At 53.1% G+C, this 27704-nt stretch overlaps 1 protein-coding gene across 4 annotated transcripts in view; it reads right to left on the bottom strand.

The window, feature by feature from the left end:
* Positions 1-27704, bottom strand: part of SLC4A2 (solute carrier family 4 member 2) — a 76449-nt gene that overhangs the window by 11174 nt on the left and 37571 nt on the right. For 2 of the 4 annotated variants that reach the window (XM_072154565.1, XM_072154566.1), the window contains exons 3-18: positions 22422-22578; positions 18170-18396; positions 17906-18006; positions 16742-16950; positions 15630-15763; positions 15059-15239; positions 14758-14893; positions 14485-14668; positions 14296-14404; positions 14035-14219; positions 7350-7563; positions 7041-7256; positions 4689-4837; positions 3945-4139; positions 3621-3842; positions 25-114 (exon numbers count right to left, since the gene is read on the bottom strand). In XM_072154565.1, coding sequence (XP_072010666.1) covers positions 25-114; positions 3621-3842; positions 3945-4139; positions 4689-4837; positions 7041-7256; positions 7350-7563; positions 14035-14219; positions 14296-14404; positions 14485-14668; positions 14758-14893; positions 15059-15239; positions 15630-15763; positions 16742-16950; positions 17906-18006; positions 18170-18396; positions 22422-22578 — 2709 coding nt within the window. Of the gene's footprint in view, positions 1-24; positions 115-3620; positions 3843-3944; positions 4140-4688; positions 4838-7040; positions 7257-7349; positions 7564-14034; positions 14220-14295; positions 14405-14484; positions 14669-14757; positions 14894-15058; positions 15240-15629; positions 15764-16741; positions 16951-17905; positions 18007-18169; positions 18397-22421; positions 22579-22994; positions 23117-26582; positions 26754-27704 lie in introns of those variants that run through there. The other 2 variants (XM_072154567.1, XM_072154568.1) reach the window with 2 other exon arrangements.

Here is a 27704-nt window from a genome sequence, read left to right as displayed (position 1 = left end):
ATAACATTATTACGTGTCATCTACCTGGGTGTAGGTGTCCGTAATACTGACGTCAACCAAGACCATGATGAGAATAGCAATAGGAACTCCAAAATCTCCTATGACACGACGGACCTGAAACCACATAGAGGCCAATAAAGAAAGAGCATACAGAGGTCCATACATTATAGCAGAGGCGCAAAACGATGGGTGACCCCCTAGAAGAAAATTACTGACCCATCACGGCCCACGCATGAGACGACTTCTATACTGTACTGACCCATCACAGCCCACGCATGAGATGACTTCTCAACTGTACTGACCCTCCTCACTGCCCACACATGAGACGACTTCTATACTGTACTGACCCATCACTGCCCACACATGAGACGACTTCTATACTGTACTGATCCTCATCACTGCCCACACATGAGACAACTTCTCTACTGTACTGATCCATCACTGCCCACACATGAGACGACTTCTATACTGTACTGACCCTCCTCACTGCCCACACATGAGACGGCTTCTATACTGTACTGACCCTCCTCACTGCCCACACATGAGACGGCTTCTATACTGTACTGATCCTCATTATTGCCCACACATGAGGCGGCTTATATACTATACTGACCCATCACAGCCCACACATGAGACGACTTCTCAACTGTACTAATCCATCACTGCCCACACGTGAGACAACTTCTATACTGTACTGACCCTCCTCACTGCCCACACATGAGACGGCTTCTATACTGTACTGACCCTCCTCACTGCCCACACATGAGACGGCTTCTATACTGTACTGATCCTCATTATTGCCCACACATGAGACGGCTTCTATACTATACTGATCCATCACTGCCCACACATGAGACGACTTCTATACTGTACTGACCCTCCTGACTGCCCACACATGAAACGGCTTCTATACTGTACTGATCCTCATCATTGCCCACACATGAGATGACTTCTATACTGTACTGACCCTCCTCACTGCCCACACATGAGACGGCTTCTATACTGTACTGACCCATCACTGCCCACACATGAGACGGCTTCTATACTGTACTGACCCATCACTGCCCACACATGAGACGACTTCTATACTGTACTGATCCTCATCACTGCCCACACATGAGACAACTTCTCTACTGTACTGATCCATCACTGCCCACACATGAGACGACTTCTATACTGTACTGACCCTCCTCACTGCCCACACATGAGACGGCTTCTATACTGTACTGACCCTCCTCACTGCCCACACATGAGACGGCTTCTATACTGTACTGATCCTCATTATTGCCCACACATGAGGCGGCTTCTATACTATACTGACCCATCACAGCCCACACATGAGACGACTTCTCAACTGTACTAATCCATCACTGCCCACACGTGAGACAACTTCTATACTGTACTGACCCTCCTCACTGCCCACACATGAGACGGCTTCTATACTGTACTGACCCTCCTCACTGCCCACACATGAGACGGCTTCTATACTGTACTGATCCTCATTATTGCCCACACATGAGACGGCTTCTATACTATACTGATCCATCACTGCCCACACATGAGACGACTTCTATACTGTACTGACCCTCCTGACTGCCCACACATGAAACGGCTTCTATACTGTACTGATCCTCATCATTGCCCACACATGAGATGACTTCTATACTGTACTGACCCTCCTCACTGCCCACACATGAGACGGCTTCTATACTGTACTGACCCATCACTGCCCACACATGAGACGACTTCTATACTGTACTGACCCATCACTGCCCACACATGAGACGACTTCTATACTGTACTGATCCTCATCACTGCCCACACATGAGACGACTTTTCTACTGTACTGATCCTCATCACTGCCCACACATGAGACGACTTCTCTACTGTACTGACCCATCACTGCCCACACATGAGACGACTTCTCTACTGTACTGATCCATCACTGCCCACACATGAGACGACTTCTCTACTGTACTGACCCATCACTGCCCACACATGAGATGATTTCTATACTGTACTGACCCTCCTCACTGCCCACACATGAGACGACTTCTATACTGTACTGATCCATCACTGTCCACAAATGAGATGACTTCTATACTGTACTGACCCATCACTGCCCACACATGAGACGACTTCTATACTGTACTGACCCATCACTGCCCACACATGAGACGACTTCTATACTGTACTGATCCTCCTCACTGCCCACACATGAGACGACTTCTCTACTGTACTGATCCATCACTGCCCACACATGAGACGACTTCTCTACTGTACTGATCCATCACTGCCCACACATGAGACGATTTCTATAGTGTACTGAACCATCACTGCCCACACATGAGACGACTTCTATAGTGTACTGACCCATCACTGCCCCCACATGAGACGACTTCTATACTGTACTGACCCTTATCACTGCTCACACATAAGACGACTTCTATACTGTACTGACCCTTATCACTGCTCACATATAAGACGACTTCTATACTGTACTGATCCTCATTACTGCCCACACATGAGACTTCTATACTGTACTGACCCATCACTGCCCACACATGAGACGACTTCTATACTGTACTGACCCATCACTGCCCACACATGAGACAACTTCTATAGTGTACTAATCCTCCTCACTGCCCACACATGAGACGACTTCTGTACTGTACTGACCCATCACTGCCCACACATGAGACGACTTCTGTACTGTACTGACCCTCCTCACTGCCCACACATGAGACGACTTCTATACTGTACTGACCCATCACTGCCCACACATGAGACGACTTCTATACTGTACTAATCCTCCTCACTGCCCACATATGAGACGACTTCTATAGTCTATTGATTCTCATCACTGCCCACACATGAGACGACTTCTATACTGTACTGATCCATCACTGCCCACACATGAGACGACTTCCATACTGTACTGATCCCCATCACTGCCCACACATGAGACGACTTCTATACTAAACTGACCCATCACTGCCCACACATGGAGATGACTTCTATACTGTACTGATCTATCACTGCCCACACATGAGACGACTTCTATACTGTACTAATCCTCCTCACTGCCCACATGAGACGACTTCTATAGTCTATTGATTCTCATCACTGCCCACACATGAGACGACTTCTATACTGTACTGACCCATCACTGCCCACACATGAGACGACTTCTATACTGTACTGACCCATCACTGCCCACACATGAGACGACTTCTATACTGCACTGACCCATCACTGCCCACACATGAGACGACTTCTATACTAAACTGACCCATCACTGCCCACACATGAGACGACTTCCATACTGTACTGATCCCCATCACTGCCCACACATGAGACGACTTCTATACTAAACTGACCCATCACTGCCCACACATGGAGATGACTTCTATACTGTACTGATCTATCACTGCCCACACATGAGACGACTTCTATACTGTACTGACCCATCACTGCCCACACATGAGACGACTTCTATACTGTACTGATCTATCACTGCCCACACATGAGGTGACCACAATCAGCCTGGAAATGGGTGGATCTTCAGGAACGTGTCTATGATCATAGATAGAGTCGGGGGAACAGTAAGACCAACTCACCCTTCCCGGAAAAAAGTTGCTGTTTTTTAGCTTCCGCAAGAAAAAGGCAATAAAGAAAGTCCCAGCCATGAGCACCAGCGATAGTAGAGCGGTGTTGGGTTGTCCTGTGACATTTTTTTGCACCATAGGCATGGTCTCATTGTGCTGCAGGTCTTCGGTCACATTGAGGAACTCGGAGTCCGTCAGGTTCTTGCAGTTAGTGAGAGGATGCTCCTGAAACACCTAGGAGCCGAAGTGGTGGAGATGCGGCATTGTTCGAGGGTCATGGGTCACACAGACTAAAATAGACATTAGGAACATGAAAAGGGAAGCTTCTTATCTCACCTTAAACAATTTGAAGAAAGTCTCGTAGATGAAGATGAGGGAGATCAGGATGGAAAAGATTTCCTGGGTAAAGCGTGAGACAAAACGAACCAAGAAGCTTCCTTCACAAGCCACCATGGCCACCACAATCACAATCAGCCAAGCCCCGATCCAGACACGACCGACCAGGTACTCCATACCATTAGCCGAGCAAAACTGTGCAGGAGAAGAATCGTGGTCTGTAAGTCCATCGTGTTCTCCTACATCACTGCCCGAAGCTTCCAATCACCTAGAATCACCCCTTCCTAGCCTCCCCTGACCCTCGGGCAGCCCAATATCTTCAATCTTAGACGTCCTAAAGGAAATCATGGAATGGGAGGCAATGCAAATAAGATTCTGCGATGTTCTTTTAGAGGGCACCTACCTCCGTGAGCAGAGACAAACATTGGGCAGCTGTTATTCCTGTGGCCTGGTCTTGTGTTGAGCCTTGGGGGCTGTCACACATGGCACCTAGTCCACACTACATTGTCATGCAGCCCATATTCCTATTTGTGTCTGCTCTGGGGGGCGAAAGCCACCAGAAGACCCCCACCCATCAGAATGGCCGCAGGTCCCTCTCCTCATACCCCCTGTATCACCACCCACATCTGGAGAAGACATCACATCAAGGAATGGGGTGACTACTACCAAGGACCACTACACGTGGACCCCCATATTTTTATCTTTATTGATTCATCAAACGTTTTCCCTTATAGGAAACCTCACCGAATAAAAGGCTTCTTCAAACACCAGCAGTGGTCCCGAAAAGCCAACAATCAGCAGTGGCTGTGCCCCAAGGAGACAGAATATGACCCCCTGCAAACAGGTCCCAATGATAAGTTCTGACACCCCAAGGAGGCCACCGGTCTTCTCACCTGTGGACGGAATATTGACAACGACAAACGGATAGAAAGATGAGGAGGAAACTGAACACTGAGAATATGTGCCACGGATGATGACTACCAAATGTGTGAAACCAGAATGAACACCAAATGTGTGACACCAAATCTGTGCCACGGAGGATGACCACTAAATGTGTGCCATGGAGGATGACACCAAATGTGTGAAACAAGAATGAACACCAAATGTGTGACACCAAATCTGTGCCACGGAGGATGACCACTAAATGTGTGCCACGGAGGATGACACCAAATGTGTGAAACAAGGATGAACACCAAATGTGTGACACCAAATCTGTGCCACGGATGATGACACCAGTAGTGTGCCACAGAGGATGAATACCAAATATGTGAAATGAGGATGACCACCAAATGTGTGCCAAGGAGTAGACACTAAATGTGTGCCACAGAGGGTGACCTCCAAATATGAGCCACTAATGGATCAAAAGAGGGAAATAAAGTAGAGAACAACAGAATTTGCTAGTGCGGGTTATCTTTGGTGAATATAGGAGGTGGAGAATGTTACTCACCTTCCTTGGTTGTGCAGCCACGTCCTGGCCCCAGGATCTCAGGGAGATAAATGACCGGGACACATGACACCCTACAATCAGAGCGTCCTGGGTCCTCCCTGCCCCGTAAGTAGGTCCCCGCAGGGTCCTTCTTCTCTCCACTTCATTATTATATCGGCCACAAAAACTCATCGACCTTCTCATGGCCCCATTGGCTCCCACGCGCGGTTACACTCACTCCTGGCTCCGGGGGTCACTTATACCTACCTACCTACCCTCTACACCTGAAGATTGTGGCTTTATAATATTATGATATCTTCTATTACTAATGTTTTATACCTTTCTACATTTCCTACTACAAGGATTATATTCATAAGACGCCGACCCCACGGTCTGCAGAGCCACCTACCTGCGCTTTATCCCCCACAAGCTGTGACTGATTTCTCCATTATTTGGATGATGGATTTATGTATCTGAGAAGATCTTCACTTATTTTTGTGTAAATGTGAAATATTTTATATCTCGTTACATTCCCTTGGATTGAGAAGGTCTCTGCTGTCTTTTAGACCTGATGAAGGCCCTGTAGAAGGGTGCGAAGCGCGTTGTCCCAATAAAGAATTTCTGAGTTTTACTGGGGTTCATTTTGGACAATAACAGGTCCATAAAACCCCCTCTATGCCGACTGGGGGTCTCCCTGATATCCTGTGGCCAGGACGTGGCTGTCGCTCTCCCTTCTAGGTCTCACACTGAGGCTCATAGCACAGGGAGGTGAGTAATGTTCTCCACCTCAGGAATCCTTCCAATTATCACCAAAAATAAGTCCCCACTAGGGAGCAGCGTTGTCTTCAGTTTTTGCCTAAATATATGCCATGGAGGAGGACCACTAAATATGTGCCATGGGGGGGGGGGGGGGGGGAGACCACCAAATATGGGCCTTGGGCGGGGGGAACAACCACTAAATATGTGCCATGGGGGGGAGGGTGAACCACCAAATATGTGCCATGGGGGGGGGGGGGAGACCACCAAATATGTGCCTGGGGGGGGGGGAACAACCACTAAATATGTGCCATGGGGAGGTGAACCACCAAATATGTGCCATGGAGGGGGGTGACCACCAAATATGTGCCATGGGGGGGGGGTGACCACCAAATATGTGCCATGGGGGGGGAACAACCAAATATGTGCCACGGGCGGGGGGGGCACCAAATATGTGTTATTGGGGGCACCAAATATGTGTTATGGGGGGGATGACCACCAAATATGTGCCATGGGGGGTGACCACCAAATATGTGCCATGGGGGGTGACCACCAAATATGTGCCATGGGGGGTGACCACCAAATATGTGCCATGGGGGGGATGACCACCAAATATGTGCCATGGGGGGGATGACCACCAAATATGTGCCATGGGGGGGATGACCACCAAACATGTGCCATGGGGGGGATGACCACCAAACATGTGCCATGGGGGGGATGACCACCAAACATGTGCCATGGGGGGGTTGACCACTAAATATGTGCCATGGATACTTGTTGTGAAGGATAACCACAAAGTACACAAGATCCTGCAGCCTGAGAACCTACCAGAGAGTGATGTGTACAAACCGGTGATGGGGTAAGTGAGGAGATGGGATAGGTGTCCTGCAGGGGGTTACAGACCGAGCACTCACCCAGAAGCCCCCCGAATGTGATGGCAGGTGACAGGGCTGCAAAGTAGATGAAAATGACAGCAGCCATGCATTGTGCGTCCAGTGCGTCACGGAAATCACTCGCATATTTTGGATACCGCCGCTGGATGTCTCGTACAAGACCTCCAAATGGTCTGCCCGTCCTACGGAGAGGATCATCTCCTCCATCATCAGATACAGCAGCTTTGGTCAGAAGAGCTAAAGAGGAAACAGCACATGAACACAACGAGTGATGGAACGTGAGGAGGAGGGGGGATGTGCAGAAGAAGCCGAGGGAAGAGCATCAGCAACCTTTATCCTGTTCAGCAGTGGCTTCCTCTAGGACCTTCTTCTCCTGGCCTTGGCGCCGTCTTAGCATCTCTCGTTGGAACAGAGCTACAGAACGTAGGAGTTCTTCTCCCATCACTTCAGAAGGGGGGAGCACAACACTACAGTCCAAGAACTCATTAATGGCGCTCAGGAGATCCTGACGGTCATCAGCAAGGTAGGCGGCCTCATGGAAAGACTAAAGAGGAGACATACAGGACGGATCAACAAGGTGCCGGGAGGAGGAGAAGAGGTGCCTAAAGATAAAGGTCTGAGGAGGAGAGCACAGGAGGAGGAGGAGAGGTGCCTAAAGATAAAGGTCTGAGGAGGAGAGCGGAGGAGAAGGAGAGCACAGGAGGAGGAGAAGAGGTGCCTAGAGATAAAGGTCTGAGGAGGAGAGCACAGGAGGAGGAGAAGAGGTGCCTAAAGATAAAGGTCTGAGGAGGAGAGCGGAGGAGGAGAAGAGGTGCCGAAAGATAAAGGTCTGAGGAGGAGAAGAGGTGCCTAAAGATAAAGGTCTGAGAGGGAGAGCGGATGAGGAGGAGAGGTGCCTAAAGATAAAGGTCTCAGGAGAGCACAGGAGGAGGAGAAGAGGTGCCTAAAGATAAAGGTCTGAGGAGGAGAGCAGAGGAGGAGAAGAGGTGCCTAAAGATAAAGGTCTGAGGAGGAGAGCAGAGAAGGAGGAAGAGAAGAAGAAGAGGTGCCTAAAGATAAAGGTCTGAGGAGGAGACCAGAGGAGGAGGAGAGGTGCCTAAAGATAATAACGGTCTGAGGAGGAGAGCGGAGGAGGAGGAGAGGTGCCTAAAGATAAAGGTCTGAGGAGGAGGAGGAGGAGAGGTGCCTAAAGATAAAGGTCTGAAGAGGAGAGCGGAGAAGGAGGAGAAGAGGTACCTAACGACAAAGGTCTGAGAGGACAGCGGAGGAGGAGGAGGAGGAGGAGGAGGAGGAGAAGAGGTGTCTAAAGATAAAAGTTTGAGAGGAAAGCAGAGGGGGAGGAGAGGTGCCTAAAGATAAAGGTCTGAGGAGGAGAGCGGAGAAGGAGGAGGAGAAGAGGTGCCTAGAGATAAAGGTCTGAGAGGAGAGCAGAGAAGGAGGAGGAGAAGAGGTGCCTAGAGATAAAGGTCTGAAAGGAGAGCGGAGAAGGAGGAGGAGAAGAGGTGCCTAGAGATAAAGGTCTGAGAGGAGAGCGGAGGAAGAGGAGGAGGAGAAGAGGTGCCTAGAGATAAAGGTCTGAGAGGATAGCGGAGGAGGAGATCGGAGGAGGAGGAGAGGTGCCTAAAGATAAAGGTCTGAGGAGGAGAGCGCAGGAGGAGGAGAAGAAGAGGTGCCTAAAGATAAAGGTCTGAGGAGGAGAGCGGAGGAGGAGAAGAGGTGCCTAAAGATAAAGGTCTGAGGAGGAGGAGGAGGAGAGGTGCCTAAAGATAAAGGTCTGAGAGGACAGCGGAGGAGGAGGAGGAGGAGGAGGAGAAGAGGTGTCTAAAGATAAAAGTTTGAGAGGAAAGCAGAGGGGGAGGAGAGGTGCCTAAAGATAAAGGTCTGAGGAGGAGAGCGGAGAAGGAGGAGGAGAACAGGTGCCTAGAGATAAAGGTCTGAGAGGATAGCGGAGGAGGAGATCGGAGGAGGAGGAGAGGTGCCTAAAGATAAAGGTCTGAGGAGGAGAGCGCAGGAGGAGGAGAAGAAGAGGTGCCTAAAGATAAAGGTCTGAGGAGGAGAGCGGAGGAGGAGAAGAGGTGCCTAAAGATAAAGGTCTGAGGAGGAGGAGGAGGAGAGGTGCCTAAAGATAAAGGTCTGAGAGGACAGCGGAGGAGGAGGAGGAGGAGGAGGAGAAGAGGTGTCTAAAGATAAAAGTTTGAGAGGAAAGCAGAGGGGGAGGAGAGGTGCCTAAAGATAAAGGTCTGAGGAGGAGAGCGGAGAAGGAGGAGGAGAACAGGTGCCTAGAGATAAAGGTCTGAGAGGAGAGCAGAGAAGGAGGAGGAGAAGAGGTGCCTAGAGATAAAGGTCTGAAAGGAGAGCGGAGAAGGAGGAGGAGGAGAAGAGGTGCCTAGAGATAAAGGTCTGAAAGGAGAGCGGAGAAGGAGGAGGAGTAGAGGTACCTAGAGATAAAGGTCTGAGAGGAGAGCGGAGGAGGAGGAGGAGGAGGAGAAGAGGTGCCTAGAGATAAAGGTCTGAGAGGATAGCGGAGGAGAAGATCGGAGGAGGAGGAGAGGTGCCTAAAGATAAAGGTCTGAGGAGGAGAGCGCAGGAGGAGGAGAAGAAGAGGTGCCTAAAGATAAAGGTCTGAGGAGGAGAGCGGAGGAGGAGGAGGAGAAGAAGAGGTGCCTAAAGATAAAGGTCTGAGGAGGAGAGGAGAGCACAGGAGGAGAAGAGGTGCCTAAAGATAAAGGTCTGAGGAGGAGAGCGCAGGAGGAGGAGAAGAAGAGGTGCCTAAAGATAAAGGTCTGAGAAGGGAGAGCAGAGGAGGAGAAGAGGTGCCTAAAGATAACGGTCTGAGGAGGAGAGCGGAGGAGGAGGAGAGGTGCCTAAAGATAAAGGTCTGAGGAGGAGGAGGAGGAGAGGTGCCTAAAGATAAAGGTCTGAGGAGGAGAGCGCAGGAGGAGGAGAAGAAGAGGTGCCTAAAGATAAAGGTCTGAGGAGGAGAGCGGAGGAGGAGGAGGAGGAGAAGAAGAGGTGCCTAAAGATAAAGGTCTGAGGAGGAGACCGGAGGAGGAGGAGAGGTGCCTAAAGATAAAGGTCTGAGGAGAGGAGAGCACAGGAGGAGAAGAGGTGCCTAAAGATAAAGGTCTGAGGAGGAGAGCGCAGGAGGAGGAGAAGAAGAGGTGCCTAAAGATAAAGGTCTGAGGAGGAGAGCAGAGGAGGAGAAGAGGTGCCTAAAGATAACGGTCTGAGGAGGAGAGCGGAGGAGGAGGAGAGGTGCCTAAAGATAAAGGTCTGAGGAGGAGGAGGAGAGGTGCCTAAAGATAAAGGTCTGAAGAGGAGAGCGGAGAAGGAGGAGAAGAGGTACCTAACGATAAAGGTCTGAGAGGACAGCGGAGGAGGAGAAGGAGGAGGAGAAGAGGTGCCTAGAGATAAAGGTCTGAGAGGAGAGCAGAGAAGGAGGAGGAGAAGAGGTGCCTAGAGATAAAGGTCTGAGAGGAGAGCGGAGGAGGAGGAGGAGGAGGAGGAGAAGAGGTGCCTAGAGATAAAGGTCTGAGAGGATAGCGGAGGAGGAGATCGGAGGAGGAGGAGAGGTGCCTAAAGATAAAGGTCTGAGGAGGAGAGCGCAGGAGGAGGAGAAGAAGAGGTGCCTAAAGATAAAGGTCTGAGGAGGAGAGCGGAGGAGGAGGAGGAGAAGAAGAGGTGCCTAAAGATAAAGGTCTGAGGAGGAGAGGAGAGCACAGGAGGAGAAGAGGTGCCTAAAGATAAAGGTCTGAGGAGGAGAGCAGAGGAGGAGAAGAGGTGCCTAAAGATAAAGGTCTGAGGAGGAGAGCAGAGAAGGAGGAGGAGAAGAAGAAGAGGTGCCTAAAGATAGAGGTCTGAGGAGGAGAGCGGAAGAGGAGGAGAGGTGCCTAAAGATAAAGGTCTAAGGAGGAGGAGAGGTGCCTAAAGATAAAGGTCTAAGGAGGAGGAGGAGGAGAGGTGCCTAAAGATAAAGGTTTGAGAGGAAAGCGGAGGGGGAGGAGGAGGAGAAGAGGTGCCTATAGATAAAGGTCTGAGGAGGAGAGCGGAGAAGGAGGAGGAGGAGAAGAGGTGCCTATAGATAAAGGTCTGAAAGGAGAGTGGAGAAGGAGGAGGATAAGAGGTGCCTAGAGATAAAGGTCTGAGAGGAGAGCGGAGAAGGAGGAGGAGAAGAGGTGCCTAAAGATAAAGGTCTGAGAGGAGAGCGAAGGAGGAGGAGGAGAAGAGGTGCCTAAAGATAAAGGTCTGAGAGGATAGCGGAGGAGGAGATCGGAGGAGGAGGAGGAGAGGTGCCTAAAGATAAAGGTCTGAGGAGGAGAGCGCAGGAGGAGGAGGAGAAGAGGTGCCTAAAGATAAAGGTCTGAGGAGGAGAGCGCAAGAGGAGGAGAAGAAGAGGTGCCTAAAGATAAAGGTCTGAGGAGGAGAAGGAGAAGAGGTGCCTAAAGATAAAGGTCTGAGATGGAGAGCGGAGGAGATGGGGGGAGGAAAACACTAAGGAGGAAAGAAAAATACAAAATCATTCAAAGTTCAGGTCATGGTCCTGCTCAACACCAATATTCATCTTGCCATCCTTCCTCACCAATTCTCACTGCAACCACCATACTGCTCCTCACTACTCCCCCCATACTGCTCCTCACTGATCTCCCCATAGTGCTCCTCACTGCTGTACTATGTGCAGGGGGGTGTACCATGTGTAGGGTCCTGTGTACCATGTGTAGGGTCCTGTGTACCATGTGTAGGGTCCTGTGTACCATGTGTAGGGTCCTGTGTACCATGTGTAGGGTCCTGTGTACCATGTGTAGGGTCCTGTGTACCATGTGTAGGGTCCTGTGTACCATGTGTAGGGTCCTGTGTACCATGTGTAGGGTCCTGTGTACCATGTGTAGGGTCCTGTGTACCATGTGTAGGGTCCTGTGTACCATGTGTAGGGTCCTGTGTACCATGTGTAGGGTCCTGTGTACCATGTGTAGGGTCCTGTGTACCATGTGTAGGGTCCTGTGTACCATGTGTAGGGTCCTGTGTACCATGTGTAGGGTCCTGTGTACCATGTGTAGGGTCCTGTGTACCATGTGTAGGGTCCTGTGTACCATGTGTAGGGTCCTGTGTACCATGTGCAGGGGGTGGGTACCATGTGTAGGGTCCTGTGTACCATGTGCAGGGGGTGGGTACCATGTGCAGGGGGTGGGTACCATGTGCAGGGGGTGGGTACCATGTGCAGGGGGTGGGTACCATGTGCAGGGGGTGGGTACCATGTGCAGGGGGTGGGTACCATGTGCAGGGGGTGGGTACCATGTGCAGGGGGTGGGTACCATGTGCAGGGGGTGGGTACCATGTGCAGGGGGTGGGTACCATGTGCAGGGGGTGGGTACCATGTGCAGGGGGTGGGTACCATGTGCAGGGGGTGGGTACCATGTGCAGGGGGTGGGTACCATGTGCAGGGGGTGGGTACCATGTGCAGGGGGTGGGTACCATGTGCAGGGGGTGGGTACCATGTGCAGGGGGTGGGTACCATGTGCAGGGGGTGGGTACCATGTGCAGGGGGTGTGTACCATGTGCAGAAGGTGTGTACTATGTGCAGGGTGTGTACCATGTGCAGGCGGTGTGTACTATGTGCAGGCGGTGTGTACTATGTGCAGGCGGTGTGTACTATGTGCAGGCGGTGTGTACTATGTGCAGGCGGTGTGTACTATGTGCAGGCGGTGTGTACTATGTGCAGGCGGTGTGTACTATGTGCAGGCGGTGTGTACTATGTGCAGGCGGTGTGTACTATGTGCAGGCGGTGTGTACTATGTGCAGGCGGTGTGTACTATGTGCAGGCGGTGTGTACTATGTGCAGGCGGTGTGTACTATGTGCAGGCGGTGTGTACTATGTGCAGGCGGTGTGTACTATGTGCAGGCGGTGTGTACTATGTGCAGGCGGTGTGTACTATGTGCAGGCGGTGTGTACTATGTGCAGGCGGTGTGTACTATGTGCAGGCGGTGTGTACTATGTGCAGGCGGTGTGTACTATGTGCAGGCGGTGTGTACTATGTGCAGGCGGTGTGTACTATGTGCAGGCGGTGTGTACTATGTGCAGGCGGTGTGTACTATGTGCAGGGGGTGTACTATGTGCAGGGGGTGTACTATGTGCAGGGGGTGTACTATGTGCAGGGTGTGTACTATGTGCAGGGTGTGTACTATGTGCAGGGTGTGTACTATGTGCAGGGTGTGTACTATGTGCAGGGTGTGTACTATGTGCAGGGTGTGTACTATGTGCAGGGTGTGTACTATGTGCAGGGGGTGTACTATGTGCAGGGGGTGTACTATGTGCAGGGGGTGTACTATGTGCAGGGGGTGTACTATGTGCAGGGGGTGTACTATGTGCAGGGGGTGTGTACTATGTGCAGGGGGTGTGTACTATGTGCAGGGAGTGTGTACTATGTGCAGGGAGTGTGTACTATGTGCAGGGGGTGTGTACTATGTGCAGGGGGTGTGTACTATGTGCAGGGGGTGTACTATGTGCAGGGTGTGTACTATGTGCAGGGTGTGTACTATGTGCAGGGAGTGTACTATGTGCAGGGGGTGTACTATGTGCAGGGGGTGTACTATGTGCAGGGGGTGTACTATGTGCAGGGGGTGTACTATGTGCAGGGGGTGTACTATGTGCAGGGTGTGTACTATGTGCAGTGTGTACTATGTGCAGGGTGTGTACTATGTGCAGGGTGTGTACTATGTGCAGGGTGTGTACTATGTGCAGGGTGTGTACTATGTGCAGGGTGTGTACTATGTGCAGGGTGTGTACTATGTGCAAGGGGCACCAGATTTAATGATAAATGTGTCGCCCGGTCCGAGCAGCGGATGCGCGCCCCCCCCCCCGGTGCAGACAATTCTTATGTAAATGTACAAGTAACTTACACCTGAAAGAACGTGCAAAGTCTGAATGAAAAATGGCGCAAGCACCTTAGTAAATCTGGACGTGCACCATCGCTGCACGAGACTACAACCACCACCGGAGCAGGAGGGTTAGAAGACTCACCTTGTCAGACATGAGGGTGGAGATGGACCTCCCAATCTCGTGGTAGTCCATATTGGACGTGCTGGGACCGAGTAGGATGAACAGGAATCGCACAGGAATGGGAACCTCCAAAACAGAGTCCAACTCCACCGCCTCCTGGAGACGCACAAACGCCATGGTGGGCTGGTCAAGGAACTCCACGCACCCTGAGGACACGCAAGGACAAAATGAGCAATTCACCAACATAAACAGCCGACAGACAAGACCCCTGGGGACACTCACCAACCAGCACCACGCTGGCCTCTGCGTTCTCCGGGATCTTCTCCAGGAGCTTCAGTTCATGTTTAGATTTGGACCGTTGGATGGTGGGGAAGGAGGGAAGAGACTCTCGCTAAGGGATACACAGAGAAGGACACCATGACCGTCTGATCCTTATACAGAGGGGAACAGCTCATGTCTGCCTCATCTCACCTCACGATGATCCACCTCGATTCTGGCCTCCTGCTCTGCGGGGTCACCACCCATTAGAGGGTCAGTCAGGTTGGGCTCACTGTTCTGAGAAATATGGTTGTTGCTGTGATGTCCAAGCAGAGAGCCGAGGCTGGCAGCTGAAATGTTCCTGGAGAAGGTCGAATCCTTCTCATCACTTGGATGGCTAAAAGGCAAGGAACATGTATCATCTTGTAGAAGGGTCCAGAGTAGTGACCATCCATGATCCCACATAACACATGGACGCGTACAGACCTGTGCTTCAGGAGCAGCGCTCTCAGCACGTTGGCTCTGTCCTCAGCCTTGATCTGGTCACTGATGATCATCTGCTCCACAACCTGATGAGCGATTCCAGGCAGCGTTCTCTGGTCCAAGTCTAGAAGAACGGCACCTGGGGAAGAAAGGGAGATGCCTTCACATTACCAAACCCTACCATTTATCTCCTCCTCATCACTTATCTCACCGACTCATCCGCCACCAGAGCCACAATTCCTGATCTCTAACCTTACCTCACCTGAAGCCACCTCCAAGTTGCCATCTCCAATTTTCTACTAACCATGTGACAGCGTTCTCCGGAGCTCCAGAAGACTGCGGAAACTCAGAGAGGCCACGTGCGGCTTCCCCCATTGGTCTGTCTCAGCTTCCACATCTTCTTCAAATTTTATCCAGCGTGCTGTTTCCTTCCACTGCAATTCCTGGTGCTTGTCCAGGACTAACTCATTGAGCTCCACAAAAACCTGGGGAGGTGAGACAACGGACAGTAAGTCTCCTGCTCTGCCCCTCCTACAAGTGATGCCAGTATTCAGGCACCTTATTTTCAGTGCACGCCCCTTCTCACATCCACGCCCACTTTTTCATTCCAGGCAAAAAATTGTCTAAAAACTTTTTAAAACCCCTGATAAAAGTGGCGCAAAGCATTTAAGTTTTGGGTGCAAATTATGAGAGAATTCTGTCTCCAGCAGATTGACCAACCTGCCCCAATGTGTCTCATAGACCGAAACTCTAAAGGCTTAAACCCAAAATCTGTATCCCCAGACCTCAGCGCTCCACACTGCACCAGCACTTTGGATGTATCGGAGGCCCTGGAGGGACCTCTCAGTAACCCTGTCACGACCTCCTGGCCTCACCTCGTGGGGCTGCAGTGTCACGCTCTTCCGATGCGGATGTCTCTCTTTGTGCTCCTTGTTAATGTGAACCACTTGCCCTTTGCTCTTTCGAACAAGATGTCTCCTTACAGCTGGAAGGTCCTCAAAGCGATGACCTACAAGAGACACGAGACGATAAATAATTCCTATACAGGTTAGAGGGCGTGGAAACACCCGGAATAATTGGGGGATATGGTGAGGGGTTATGGGGGCATCTGAATAGAGGTCAAGCCAATGGTATCAGACAGCAAGGTGTACATTGTGCCAAATGTGGACCTCAATGATGGCAGCTTCAGGTTCTGCCACCACACCTGACCCAACATGTCACTTCAAAGGCCCAAACACTAGTACTGGGACATGCTATAATCTGGTGGCCTTCTCCATGGAGACCACGTTTCCACAGAAAGAGCCTGGAGAGTTATTTTAGATGTGGGGCAAGTGGTCTAAAAAGGGACATTCAATCCAGGGTAAGCTTCCGCAGAGGGTATGGTGGACCATTATGACCATATAATGGATAGCACTCTTGATATATAATCTAGGGCAGTGGTGGCGAACCTATGGCACAGGTGCCAGAGGTGGCACTCAGAGCCCTTTCTGTGGGCACTCAGGCCATCACCCTGCATAAAGGTCACCATTCAGGACTCCAAGTGACTTGAAGAGTGCAGGAGGAGCAAGGAGGAGTGGTCAGAGCTGGATTACCATTGAAGCCCCTTCTCAGGGCCTGCGATTCATCCTGTTAAAGGGACCTTAGAGGGACCTACAATAACAATCCAAATTTCTCCATCTTTCTACTGCATTGGTGTTTTCAGGATGCCAATACACATGAATCTGTGACACAGCAGGGAGCAATACGTTACTTTAAATTGGCATTTGGCACTTTGTGAAAAATTTGTGGCTTTCAATTGTAGTTTGGGCACTCAGTCTCGAAAAGGTTCGCCATCACTGATCCAGGGTAATCATTTGTGGTGTGCATCTACATAGGTTTGTTCCGTGGTTTCTGAAGATCTGTGGCTGGGATAAGGAACTGCACATATTTTAGGTCCAGGACAAGAACATCAGAGGCAAAAATCTCTTCCTCATAGGGAAGTTCTTACTCTTCATGTAGTCCAGATCGGCCGATGCCAGGGTCTGGGCCTCCGTCTCATCTGTAGGTACAAGGTGGTAGTGGTCCTCAGGATGGGTCATGCTGCCAATCCTGCGCCGTTCTGTAAGGCTGTAGCTGCGATGCGGAAGCTGCCTGTGAGGAGGACGCGCAGAGCCGGCTCCCTCTGTAGTCGGGGAGGTGCATTTTCCCTGTTCCTGTCTGATGATACCGGGATTATGGATATTAGGAATTTTAAGAAACACATCAAAAAAATCTAGAACTGACGACTAAATTATATATCGCGACAACCAACTGCTACCTGTCCAACCTGACCATCTCTGTCTGTAGGGATCAGCCACCCTCTGCGTCTACACCGCGACAGCCACCCTCTGCGTCTACACCGCGACAGCCACCCTCTGCGTCTACACCGCGACAGCCACCCTCTGCGTCTACACCGCGACAGCCACCCTCTGCGTCTACACCGCGACAGCCACCCTCTGCGTCTACACCGCGACAGCCACCCTCTGCGTCTACACCGCGACAGCCACCCTCTGCGTCTACACCGCGACAGCCACCCTCTGCGTCTACACCGCGACAGCCACCCTCTGCGTCTACACCGCGACAGCCACCCTCTGCGTCTACACCGCGACAGCCACCCTCTGCGTCTACACCGCGACAGCCACCCTCTGCGTCTACACCGCGACAGCCACCCTCTGCGTCTACACCGCGACAGCCACCCTCTGCGTCTACACCGCGACAGCCACCCTCTGCGTCTACACCGCGACAGCCACCCTCTGCGTCTACACCGCGACAGCCACCCTCTGCGTCTACACCGCGACAGCCACCCTCTGCGTCTACACCGCGACAGCCACCCTCTGCGTCTACACCGCGACAGCCACCCTCTGCGTCTACACCGCGACAGCCACCCTCTGCGTCTACACCGCAACAACTATCCTCTGCGTCTACACCGTAAGAACTATCCTCTGCGTCTACACCGTAACAACTATCCTCTGCGTCTACACCGTAACAACTATCCTCTACGTCTACACCGTAACAACTACCCTCTACGTCTACACCGTGACAACTACCCTCTACAACTATCCTCTACGTCTAAACCTTGACCACTAACCTTTGTACCACGTTGGTACCTCACAAGTCTCTGTGCTCCACTTACCTCAATGCCTCGGATTTCTGCTCCTTACTTCCAGTGTCCCCTGATGACCCCAGCACCACCCCAGAATTTCTCTGAGGGATATTGTCCTCCACTGGGAAAAACTATGAGAAGAAGACGTGTTAGAGGCTTATAGATGGAGACAACTGAGGACTCCTTGGTTTCTGTTGACAGCCAGCCTCCCACAATGCCCACCTTTATTGGAGTGCAGATGTCACCAAGCGAGATCAAGGGTCACCAGCATGGCGAGATCATGGGGCTACTCACCTGCAGCTCCGTCCCTTCATCTGGAGTTTTATCTCCATCAGTTTCCTCTCCTTCTTCTTCCTCTTCTTCTTCCCTCTCTTGAATGGTCCCGGGGGTATCTCCAGAAAGTGAGGTTCTTTTCCGCTTTTTCTTCTTCTTCTTGTGTTTACGAGGGTCTCGGCTGGCAAGATCAGAGGAGAGGTGGGAGGACAGAGGATGGTGGATATGATGTGAGGACTGCCGGTGGTCTAAAGCACAAGGAACAGTCACTTATGTTATGAGAAACAAATCAGAACTTCAGCCAGAAGTCACCATGCATTGTGCCACAATCATCTACGTCATATTCTACTGAACCCCACTTATGGCGATCTCCTGTCCCAAAATTGTCCTCATCCTCTGCCCCACATCTGTCTTAGATATCCTGTCCCTTACCTTCCTCATGATTTCCAGACCTTCACCTGATGTTCTCCTGCCCCTCATCCTCCTCATGATCTCCTGCCCCTCATGATCTCCGGCCCCTCAGCCTCCTCATGATCTCCGGCCCCTCATGATCTCCGGCCCCTCATGATCTCCGGCCCCTCATGATCTCCGGCCCCTCATGATCTCCGGCCCCTCATGATCTCCGGCCCCTCATGATCTCCGGCCCCTCATGATCTCCGGCCCCTCAGCCTCCTCATGATCTCCGGCCCCTCAGCCTCCTCATGATCTCCGGCCCCTCAGCCTCCTCATGATCTCCGGCCCCTCAGCCTCCTCATGATCTCCGGCCCCTCAGCCTCCTCATGATCTCCGGCCCCTCAGCCTCCTCATGATCTCCGGCCCCTCAGCCTCCTCATGATCTCCGGCCCCTCAGCCTCCTCATGATCTCCGGCCCCTCAGCCTCCTCATGATCTCCGGCCCCTCAGCCTCCTCATGATCTCCGGCCCCTCAGCCTCCTCATGATCTCCGGCCCCTCAGCCTCCTCATGATCTCCGGCCCCTCAGCCTCCTCATGATCTCCGGCCCCTCAGCCTCCTCATGATCTCCGGCCCCTCAGCCTCCTCATGATCTCCGGCCCCTCAGCCTCCTCATGATCTCCGGCCCCTCAGCCTCCTCATGATCTCCGGCCCCTCAGCCTCCTCATGATCTCCGGCCCCTCAGCCTCCTCATGATCTCCGGCCCCTCAGCCTCCTCATGATCTCCGGCCCCTCAGCCTCCTCATGATCTCCGGCCCCTCAGCCTCCTCATGATCTCCGGCCCCTCAGCCTCCTCATGATCTCCGGCCCCTCAGCCTCCTCATGATCTCCGGCCCCTCAGCCACCTCATGATCTCCGGCCCCTCAGCCACCTCATGATCTCCGGCCCCTCAGCCACCTCATGATCTCCGGCCCCTCAGCCTCCTCATGATCTCCGGCCCCTCAGCCTCCTCATGATCTCCGGCCCCTCAGCCTCCTCATGATCTCCGGCCCCTCAGCCTCCTCATGATCTCCGGCCCCTCAGCCTCCTCATGATCTCCGGCCCCTCAGCCTCCTCATGATCTCCGGCCCCTCAGCCTCCTCATGATCTCCGGCCCCTCAGCCTCCTCATGATCTCCGGCCCCTCAGCCTCCTTCTCATGATCTCCTGCCCCTCAGCCTCCTTCTCATGATCTCCTGCCCCTCATCCTCCTTCTCATGATCTCCTGCCCCTCATCCTCCTTCTCATGATCTCCTGCCCCTCATCCTCCTTCTCATGATCTCCTGCCCCTCATCCTCCTTCTCATGATCTCCTGCCCCTCATCACCCTCCTCATGATCTTCTGCTCCACACCCTCCTCATGATCTTCTGCTCCACACCCTCCTCATGATCTTCTGCTCCACACCCTCCTCATGATCTTCTGCTCCACACCCTCCTCATGATCTTCTGCTCCACACCCTCCTCATGATCTTCTGCTCCACACCCTCCTCATGATCCTCTGCCCCTCACCCTCCTCATGATCCTCTGTCCCTCACCCTCCTCATGATCCTCTGTCCCTCACCCTCCTCATGATCCTCTGTCCCTCACCCTCCTCATGATCCTCTGTCCCTCACCCTCCTCATGATCCTCTGTCCCTCACCCTCCTCATGATCCTCTGTCCCTCACCCTCCTCATGATCCTCTGTCCCTCACCCTCCTCATGATCCTCTGCTCCTCACCCTCCTCATGATCCTCTGCTCCTCACCCTCCTCATGATCCTCTGCTCCTCACCCTCCTCATGATCTTCTGTCCCTCACCCTCCTCATGATCTTCTGTCCCTCACCCTCCTCATGATCTTCTGTCCCTCACCCTCCTCATGATCTTCTGTCCCTCACCCTCCTCATGATCTTCTGTCCCTCACCCTCCTCATGATCCTCTGTCCCTCACCCTCCTCATGATCCTCTGTCCCTCACCCTCCTCATGATCCTCTGCCCCTCACCCTCCTCATGATCCTCTGTCCCTCACCCTCCTCATGATCTCCTGCCCCTCAGCCTCCTCATGATCTCCTGCCCCTCAGCCTCCTCATGATCCTCTGCCCCTCAGCCTCCTCATGATCCTCTGTCCCTCACCCTCCTCATGATCTTCTGCCCCTCACCCTCCTCATGATCCTCTGCCCCTCACCCTCCTCATGATCCTCTGCCCCTCACCCTCCTCATGATCCTCTGTCCCTCACCCTCCTCATGATCCTCTGTCCCTCACCCTCCTCATGATCCTCTGTCCCTCACCCTCCTCATGATCTTCTGTCCCTCACCCTCCTCATGATCCTCTGTCCCTCACCCTCCTCATGATCCTCTGTCCCTCACCCTCCTCATGATCCTCTGTCCCTCACCCTCCTCATGATCCTCTGTCCCTCACCCTCCTCATGATCCTCTGTCCCTCACCCTCCTCATGATCCTCTGTCCCTCACCCTCCTCATGATCCTCTGTCCCTCACCCTCCTCATGATCCTCTGTCCCTCACCCTCCTCATGATCCTCTGTCCCTCACCCTCCTCATGATCCTCTGTCCCTCACCCTCCTCATGATCCTCTGTCCCTCACCCTCCTCATGATCCTCTGTCCCTCACCCTCCTCATGATCCTCTGTCCCTCACCCTCCTCATGATCCTCTGTCCCTCACCCTCCTCATGATCCTCTGTCCCTCACCCTCCTCATGATCCTCTGCCCCTCACCCTCCTCATGATCCTCTGCCCCTCACCCTCCTCATGATCTTCTGCCCCTCACCCTCCTCATGATCTTCTGCCCCTCACCCTCCTCATGATCTTCTGCCCCTCACCCTCCTCATGATCTTCTGCCCCTCACCCTCCTCATGATCCTCATGATCCTCTGTCCCTCACCCTCCTCATGATCCTCTGCCCCTCACCCTCCTCATGATCCTCATGATCCTCTGTCCCTCACCCTCCTCATGATCCTCTGTCCCTCACCCTCCTCATGATCCTCTGTCCCTCACCCTCCTCGTGATCCTCTGCTCCTCACCCTCCTCATGATCTTCTGCTCCTCACCCTCCTCATGATCCTCTGTCCCTCACCCTCCTCATGATCCTCTGTCCCTCACCCTCCTCATGATCCTCTGTCCCTCACCCTCCTCATGATCTTCTGTCCCTCACCCTCCTCATGATCCTCTGTCCCTCATCCTCCTCATGATCCTCTGTCCCTCATCCTCCTCATGATCTTCTGTCCCTCACCCTCCTCATGATCCTCTGTCCCTCACCCTCCTCATGATCTTCTGCTCCTCACCCTCCTCATGATCCTCTGTCCCTCATCCTCCTCATGATCCTCTGTCCCTCACCCTCCTCATGATCCTCTGCCCCTCACCCTCCTCATGATCCTCTGCTCCTCACCCTCCTCATGATCCTCTGCTCCTCACCCTCCTCATGATCTTCTGTCCCTCACCCTCCTCATGATCCTCTGTCCCTCATCCTCCTCATGATCCTCTGTCCCTCATCCTCCTCATGATCTTCTGTCCCTCACCCTCCTCATGATCCTCTGCCCCTCACCCTCCTCATGATCCTCTGCCCCTCACCCTCCTCATGATCTTCTGCCCCTCACCCTCCTCATGATCTTCTGCCCCTCACCCTCCTCATGATCTTCTGTCCCTCACCCTCCTCATGATCTTCTGCTCCTCACCCTCCTCATGATCCTCTGCTCCTCACCCTCCTCATGATCCTCTGTCCCTCACCCTCCTCATGATCCTCTGTCCCTCACCCTCCTCATGATCTTCTGTCCCTCACCCTCCTCATGATCCTCTGTCCCTCATCCTCCTCATGATCCTCTGTCCCTCATCCTCCTCATGATCTTCTGTCCCTCACTTACACTGGAAGTCCTCTTCACTGTAGCTCTTCCCCAGCTCAGTTGGGCTTCGTGGATGAGCATCCTGAAGAATATCTTCAAATCTTTCGACGCCGAGAGCCTGTATGACATCTCCTTCATCTTCATAGTGAAGGGAATTCTGGGGCGACAGTTGTGGTGGCTGCAAAACAAAACCCAAAATGGCTCAATCAGATGATACAAGGGCCTCCAGAACTCCCTCTTGAGAACATATAGACCTTCAAACTACAAAAATGTGTGTGCAGCCTGAAGACCTTCTGTCAGAGGAGATGTAAAGGAACCAGCAGCCATGTCCTACAGCCACACCACCCGCTCAACTCCGGACTTTACATGATGTTGGAATATTTGGGAGAGGCGGAAACACGGATAGTGGTGAATTAATAATCAAATTCTTCATCTCCACCAGCTCCGATATCAACAACTGGCAAAATTGTGAATGGGAGGGGGGGACCCTATCAGAAGCCACGCCGTGGAGCTGCCTGGTGTGGTGGACAAGCACAGAATCAGAAAACTGGGGAGAACCTGGCAGGATGAGCAGAGACTCACAAAGAGACTTACCTGAGTCATGCTGGTGGAGAGCCGAGGACTGGCTGGGGGGACGAGCACTTAAAGTGAATGGAGCAGGAGGAGGCACCAGGCTTAGGAGCTCTGGACTTGGAGGAAGGGTTGACATTGTGGGGACGATTCTTATCAGTGGAAGATTGTAGAACGGACACAAGGACGCTGCGACATTACAATGTATCAAACCTCCTACCACCACAAATATTGACTCAACAACGTCACGTGTGGCTCCAGAACACAACACACGTGAAGATCATGTGTACAGGACCTAAGCCACCACAGCAGGGGAAAGTCATACATGGCCAACTGTGCTGGAGACAACACGTAGGCCTTGGATGCTACCAAAAAAAACAGAGAAAGGACAAAGCAGCAGCGCATTCCAATAAAGGAGGTACCCATGACCTTCTAAGGTCACCCACCAGGTTATATCATTCTGACTGTAGGGTGACACCAGGTTCTGATACACACAAAGTCAGCCGTAGAGCAGAGACCACACCAGCCGTAGAGCAGAGACCACACCAGCCGGAGAGCAGAGACCACACCAGCCGGAGAGCAGAGACCACACCAGCCGGAGAGCAGAGACCACACCAGCCGGAGAGCAGAGACCACACCAGCCGGAGAGCAGAGACCACACCAGCCGGAGAGCAGAGACCACACCAGCCGGAGAGCAGAGACCACACCAGCCGGAGAGCAGAGACCACACCAGCCGGAGAGCAGAGACCACACCAGCCGGAGAGCAGAGACCACACCAGCCGGAGAGCAGAGACCACACCAGCCGGAGAGCAGAGACCACACCAGCCGGAGAGCAGAGACCACACCAGCCGGAGAGCAGAGACCACACCAGCCGGAGAGCAGAGACCACACCAGCCGGAGAGCAGAGACCACACCAGCCGGAGAGCAGAGACCACACCAGCCGGAGAGCAGAGACCACACCAGCCGGAGAGCAGAGACCACACCAGCCGGAGAGCAGAGACCACACCAGCCGGAGAGCAGAGACCACACCAGCCGGAGAGCAGAGACCACACCAGCCGGAGAGCAGAGACCACACCAGCCGGAGAGCAGAGACCACACCAGCCGGAGAGCAGAGACCACACCAGCCGGAGAGCAGAGACCACACCAGCCGGAGAGCAGAGACCACACCAGCCGGAGAGCAGAGACCACACCAGCCGGAGAGCAGAGACCACACCAGCCGGAGAGCAGAGACCACACCAGCCGGAGAGCAGAGACCACACCAGCCAGAGAGCAGAGACCACACCAGCCAGAGAGCAGAGACCACACCAGCCAGAGAGCAGAGACCACACCAGCCAGAGAGCAGAGACCACACCAGCCAGAGAGCAGAGACCACACCAGCCAGAGAGCAGAGACCACACCAGCCATAGAGCAGAGACCACACCAGCCATAGAGCAGAGACCACACCAGCCGGAGAGCAGAGACCACACCAGCCAGAGAGCAGAGACCACACCAGCCAGAGAGCAGAGACCACACCAGCCAGAGAGCAGAGACCAAAACACACGATGAGCAGAGACCAAAACACACGATGAGCAGAGACCAAAACACACGATGAGCAGAGACCAAAACACACGATGAGCAGAGACCAAAACACACGATGAGCAGAGACCAAAACACACGATGAGCAGAGACCAAAACACACGATGAGCAGAGACCAAAACACACGATGAGCAGAGACCAAAACACACGATGAGCAGAGACCAAAACACACGATGAGCAGAGACCAAAACACACGATGAGCAGAGACCAAAACACACGATGAGCAGAGACCAAAACACACGATGAGCAGAGACCAAAACACACGATGAGCAGAGACCAAAACACACGATGAGCAGAGACCAAAACACACGATGAGCAGAGACCAAAACACACGATGAGCAGAGACCACACCAGCCGGAGAGCAGAGACCACACCAGCCGGAGAGCAGAGACCACACCAGCCGGAGAGCAGAGACCACACCAGCCGGAGAGCAGAGACCACACCAGCCGGAGAGCAGAGACCACACCAGCCGGAGAGCAGAGACCACACCAGCCGGAGAGCAGAGACCACACCAGCCGGAGAGCAGAGACCACACCAGCCGGAGAGCAGAGACCACACCAGCCGGAGAGCAGAGACCACACCAGCCGGAGAGCAGAGACCACACCAGCCGGAGAGCAGAGACCACACCAGCCGGAGAGCAGAGACCACAGCACCCGGAGAGCAGAGACCACAGCACCCGGAGAGCAGAGACCACAGCACCCGGAGAGCAGAGACCACAGCACCCGGAGAGCAGAGACCACAGCACCCGGAGAGCAGAGACCACAGCACCCGGAGAGCAGAGACCACAGCACCCGGAGAGCAGAGACCACAGCACCCGGAGAGCAGAGACCACAGCACCCGGAGAGCAGAGACCACAGCACCCGGAGAGCAGAGACCACAGCACCCGGAGAGCAGAGACCACAGCACCCGGAGAGCAGAGACCACAGCACCCGGAGAGCAGAGACCACAGCACCCGGAGAGCAGAGACCACAGCACCCGGAGAGCAGAGACCACAGCACCCGGAGAGCAGAGACCACAGCACCCGGAGAGCAGAGACCACAGCACCCGGAGAGCAGAGACCACAGCACCCGGAGAGCAGAGACCACAGCACACGGAGAGCAGAGACCACAGCACACGGAGAGCAGAGACCACAGCACACGGAGAGCAGAGACCACAGCACACGGAGAGCAGAGACCACAGCACACGGAGAGCAGAGACCACAGCACACGGAGAGCAGAGACCACAGCACACGTTGAGCAGAGACCAAAACACACGTTGAGCAGAGACCAAAACACACGTTGAGCAGAGACCACAGATTTTAATGAACTGCTTAAAAAACAGCACATGTGCCACCACCCTTAGGCCGGGGTCACGCGGTCCGCTAGGGTTGTGTTCATAATGCGAAGCTAGTGCACAGGGGGCGGGCCTTGGCCCCATTGCATATGCGTTTTTTAGAGAAATGCATGCGATTGGAAACCAGGTCCCGGTGTCCTGCATTAAAACAATACAAGACACCGGGGCCTGCTTATCGATTCCATGCGTTTCCCTGGAAACACATATCCAAGCGGGCCAAGCCCCGCCCCCTGTGCACTCGTGAAACCTGTGACCCCGCCCTTACAGTAAAGGGTTCTGCTCAGGGGCAATGACCACTACGCAACCACCGAGGTCCAGGACTCTCGGTCAAAGCGCGGCGAGTGATGGAGAAGGTCCCGTAGGGAAAGGGTGAGTGCAGGTAAGTACCAGGGTGCGAGCTAAGAATGGAGGGAAAGTCTTGTGTGCACCTTCCCTTATAACAGCAGAAAATAATACAGAAGAAACTGAACCTCAGGAACCTTATGGGAGGGACCGCGAGGGGCGGGGCTTACAGGTCAAGCAGAGGACACACAGAGGTTTGGGGGCACAGGGGGCAGTGCGGGTCACAGGTCATAGTAGGGATTGTGAAGGCTCATGCTGAGGTCACAGTGAGGGGAATGGATCAGAGGTCATGCTGGGGTCACACTGTAGTTTGGGGTCTGGGTGCAGCTTTGGTTTAACCCTTCCATGGCTGTGAATTCTCACCTGATGGAGCAGGAAGTCCATGGAGGGTCACGGTGTGGACAGGTCACATGTCACCACACAGGCCTGATTAACCCCTCGTAACCCTGGAAGAAGACATCTGCTGCTTCTACTGCTTCCAACCCGGGGACAGAGAGACCCCAAATATCCAGAGCAACTGAATCTCTCCCCGGAGACTGCAGCCGGGAACCAGGAGCCGCCCCGTTACTGATTAACCCGAAAGCAAACACCAACAATCAGCCAGATACAGCGAGGAAGTCCTGACCGCCGCACCTGTCCCCCCACATCAGGGACCCCCCATGTAATATCACACATGTAATACACCCCCTCCCCCCCATGTAATATCACACATGTAATACACCCCTCCCCCCATGTAATATCACACATGTAATACACTCCCTCCCCCCCATGTAATATCACACATGTAATACACCCCTCCCCCCCATGTAATATCACACATGTAATACACCCCCTCCCCCATGTAATATCACACATGTAATACACCCCCTCCCCCCATGTAATATCACACATGTAATACACCCCTCCCCCCATGTAATATCACACATGTAATACACCCCTCCCCCCATGTAATATCACACATGTAATACACCCCTCCCCCCATGTAATATCACACATGTAATACACCCCTCCCCCCATGTAATATCACACATGTAATACACCCCTCCCCCCATGTAATATCACACATGTAATACACCCCTCCCCCCATGTAATATCACACATGTAATACACCCCCCTCCCCCCCATGTAATATCACACATGTAATACACCCCCCTCCCCCCCATGTAATATCACACATGTAATACACCCCCCTCCCCCCCATGTAATATCACACATGTAATACACCCCTCCCCCCATGTAATATCACACATGTAATACACCCCCTCCCCCCATGTAATATCACACATGTAATACACCCCTCCCCCCATGTAATATCACACATGTAATACACCCCCCTCCCCCCATGTAATATCACACATGTAATACACCCCCCTCCCCCCATGTAATATCACACATGTAATACACCCCCCTCCCCCCATGTAATATCACACATGTAATGCACCCCTCCCCCCATGTAATATCACACATGTAATACACCCCCCTCCC

Source organism: Engystomops pustulosus, chromosome 5, assembly GCF_040894005.1.
Source record: "Engystomops pustulosus chromosome 5, aEngPut4.maternal, whole genome shotgun sequence".
NCBI classification, from domain to species: Eukaryota; Metazoa; Chordata; class Amphibia; order Anura; family Leptodactylidae; genus Engystomops; species Engystomops pustulosus.
This window is presented reverse-complemented; position numbering and strand designations above follow the sequence as displayed.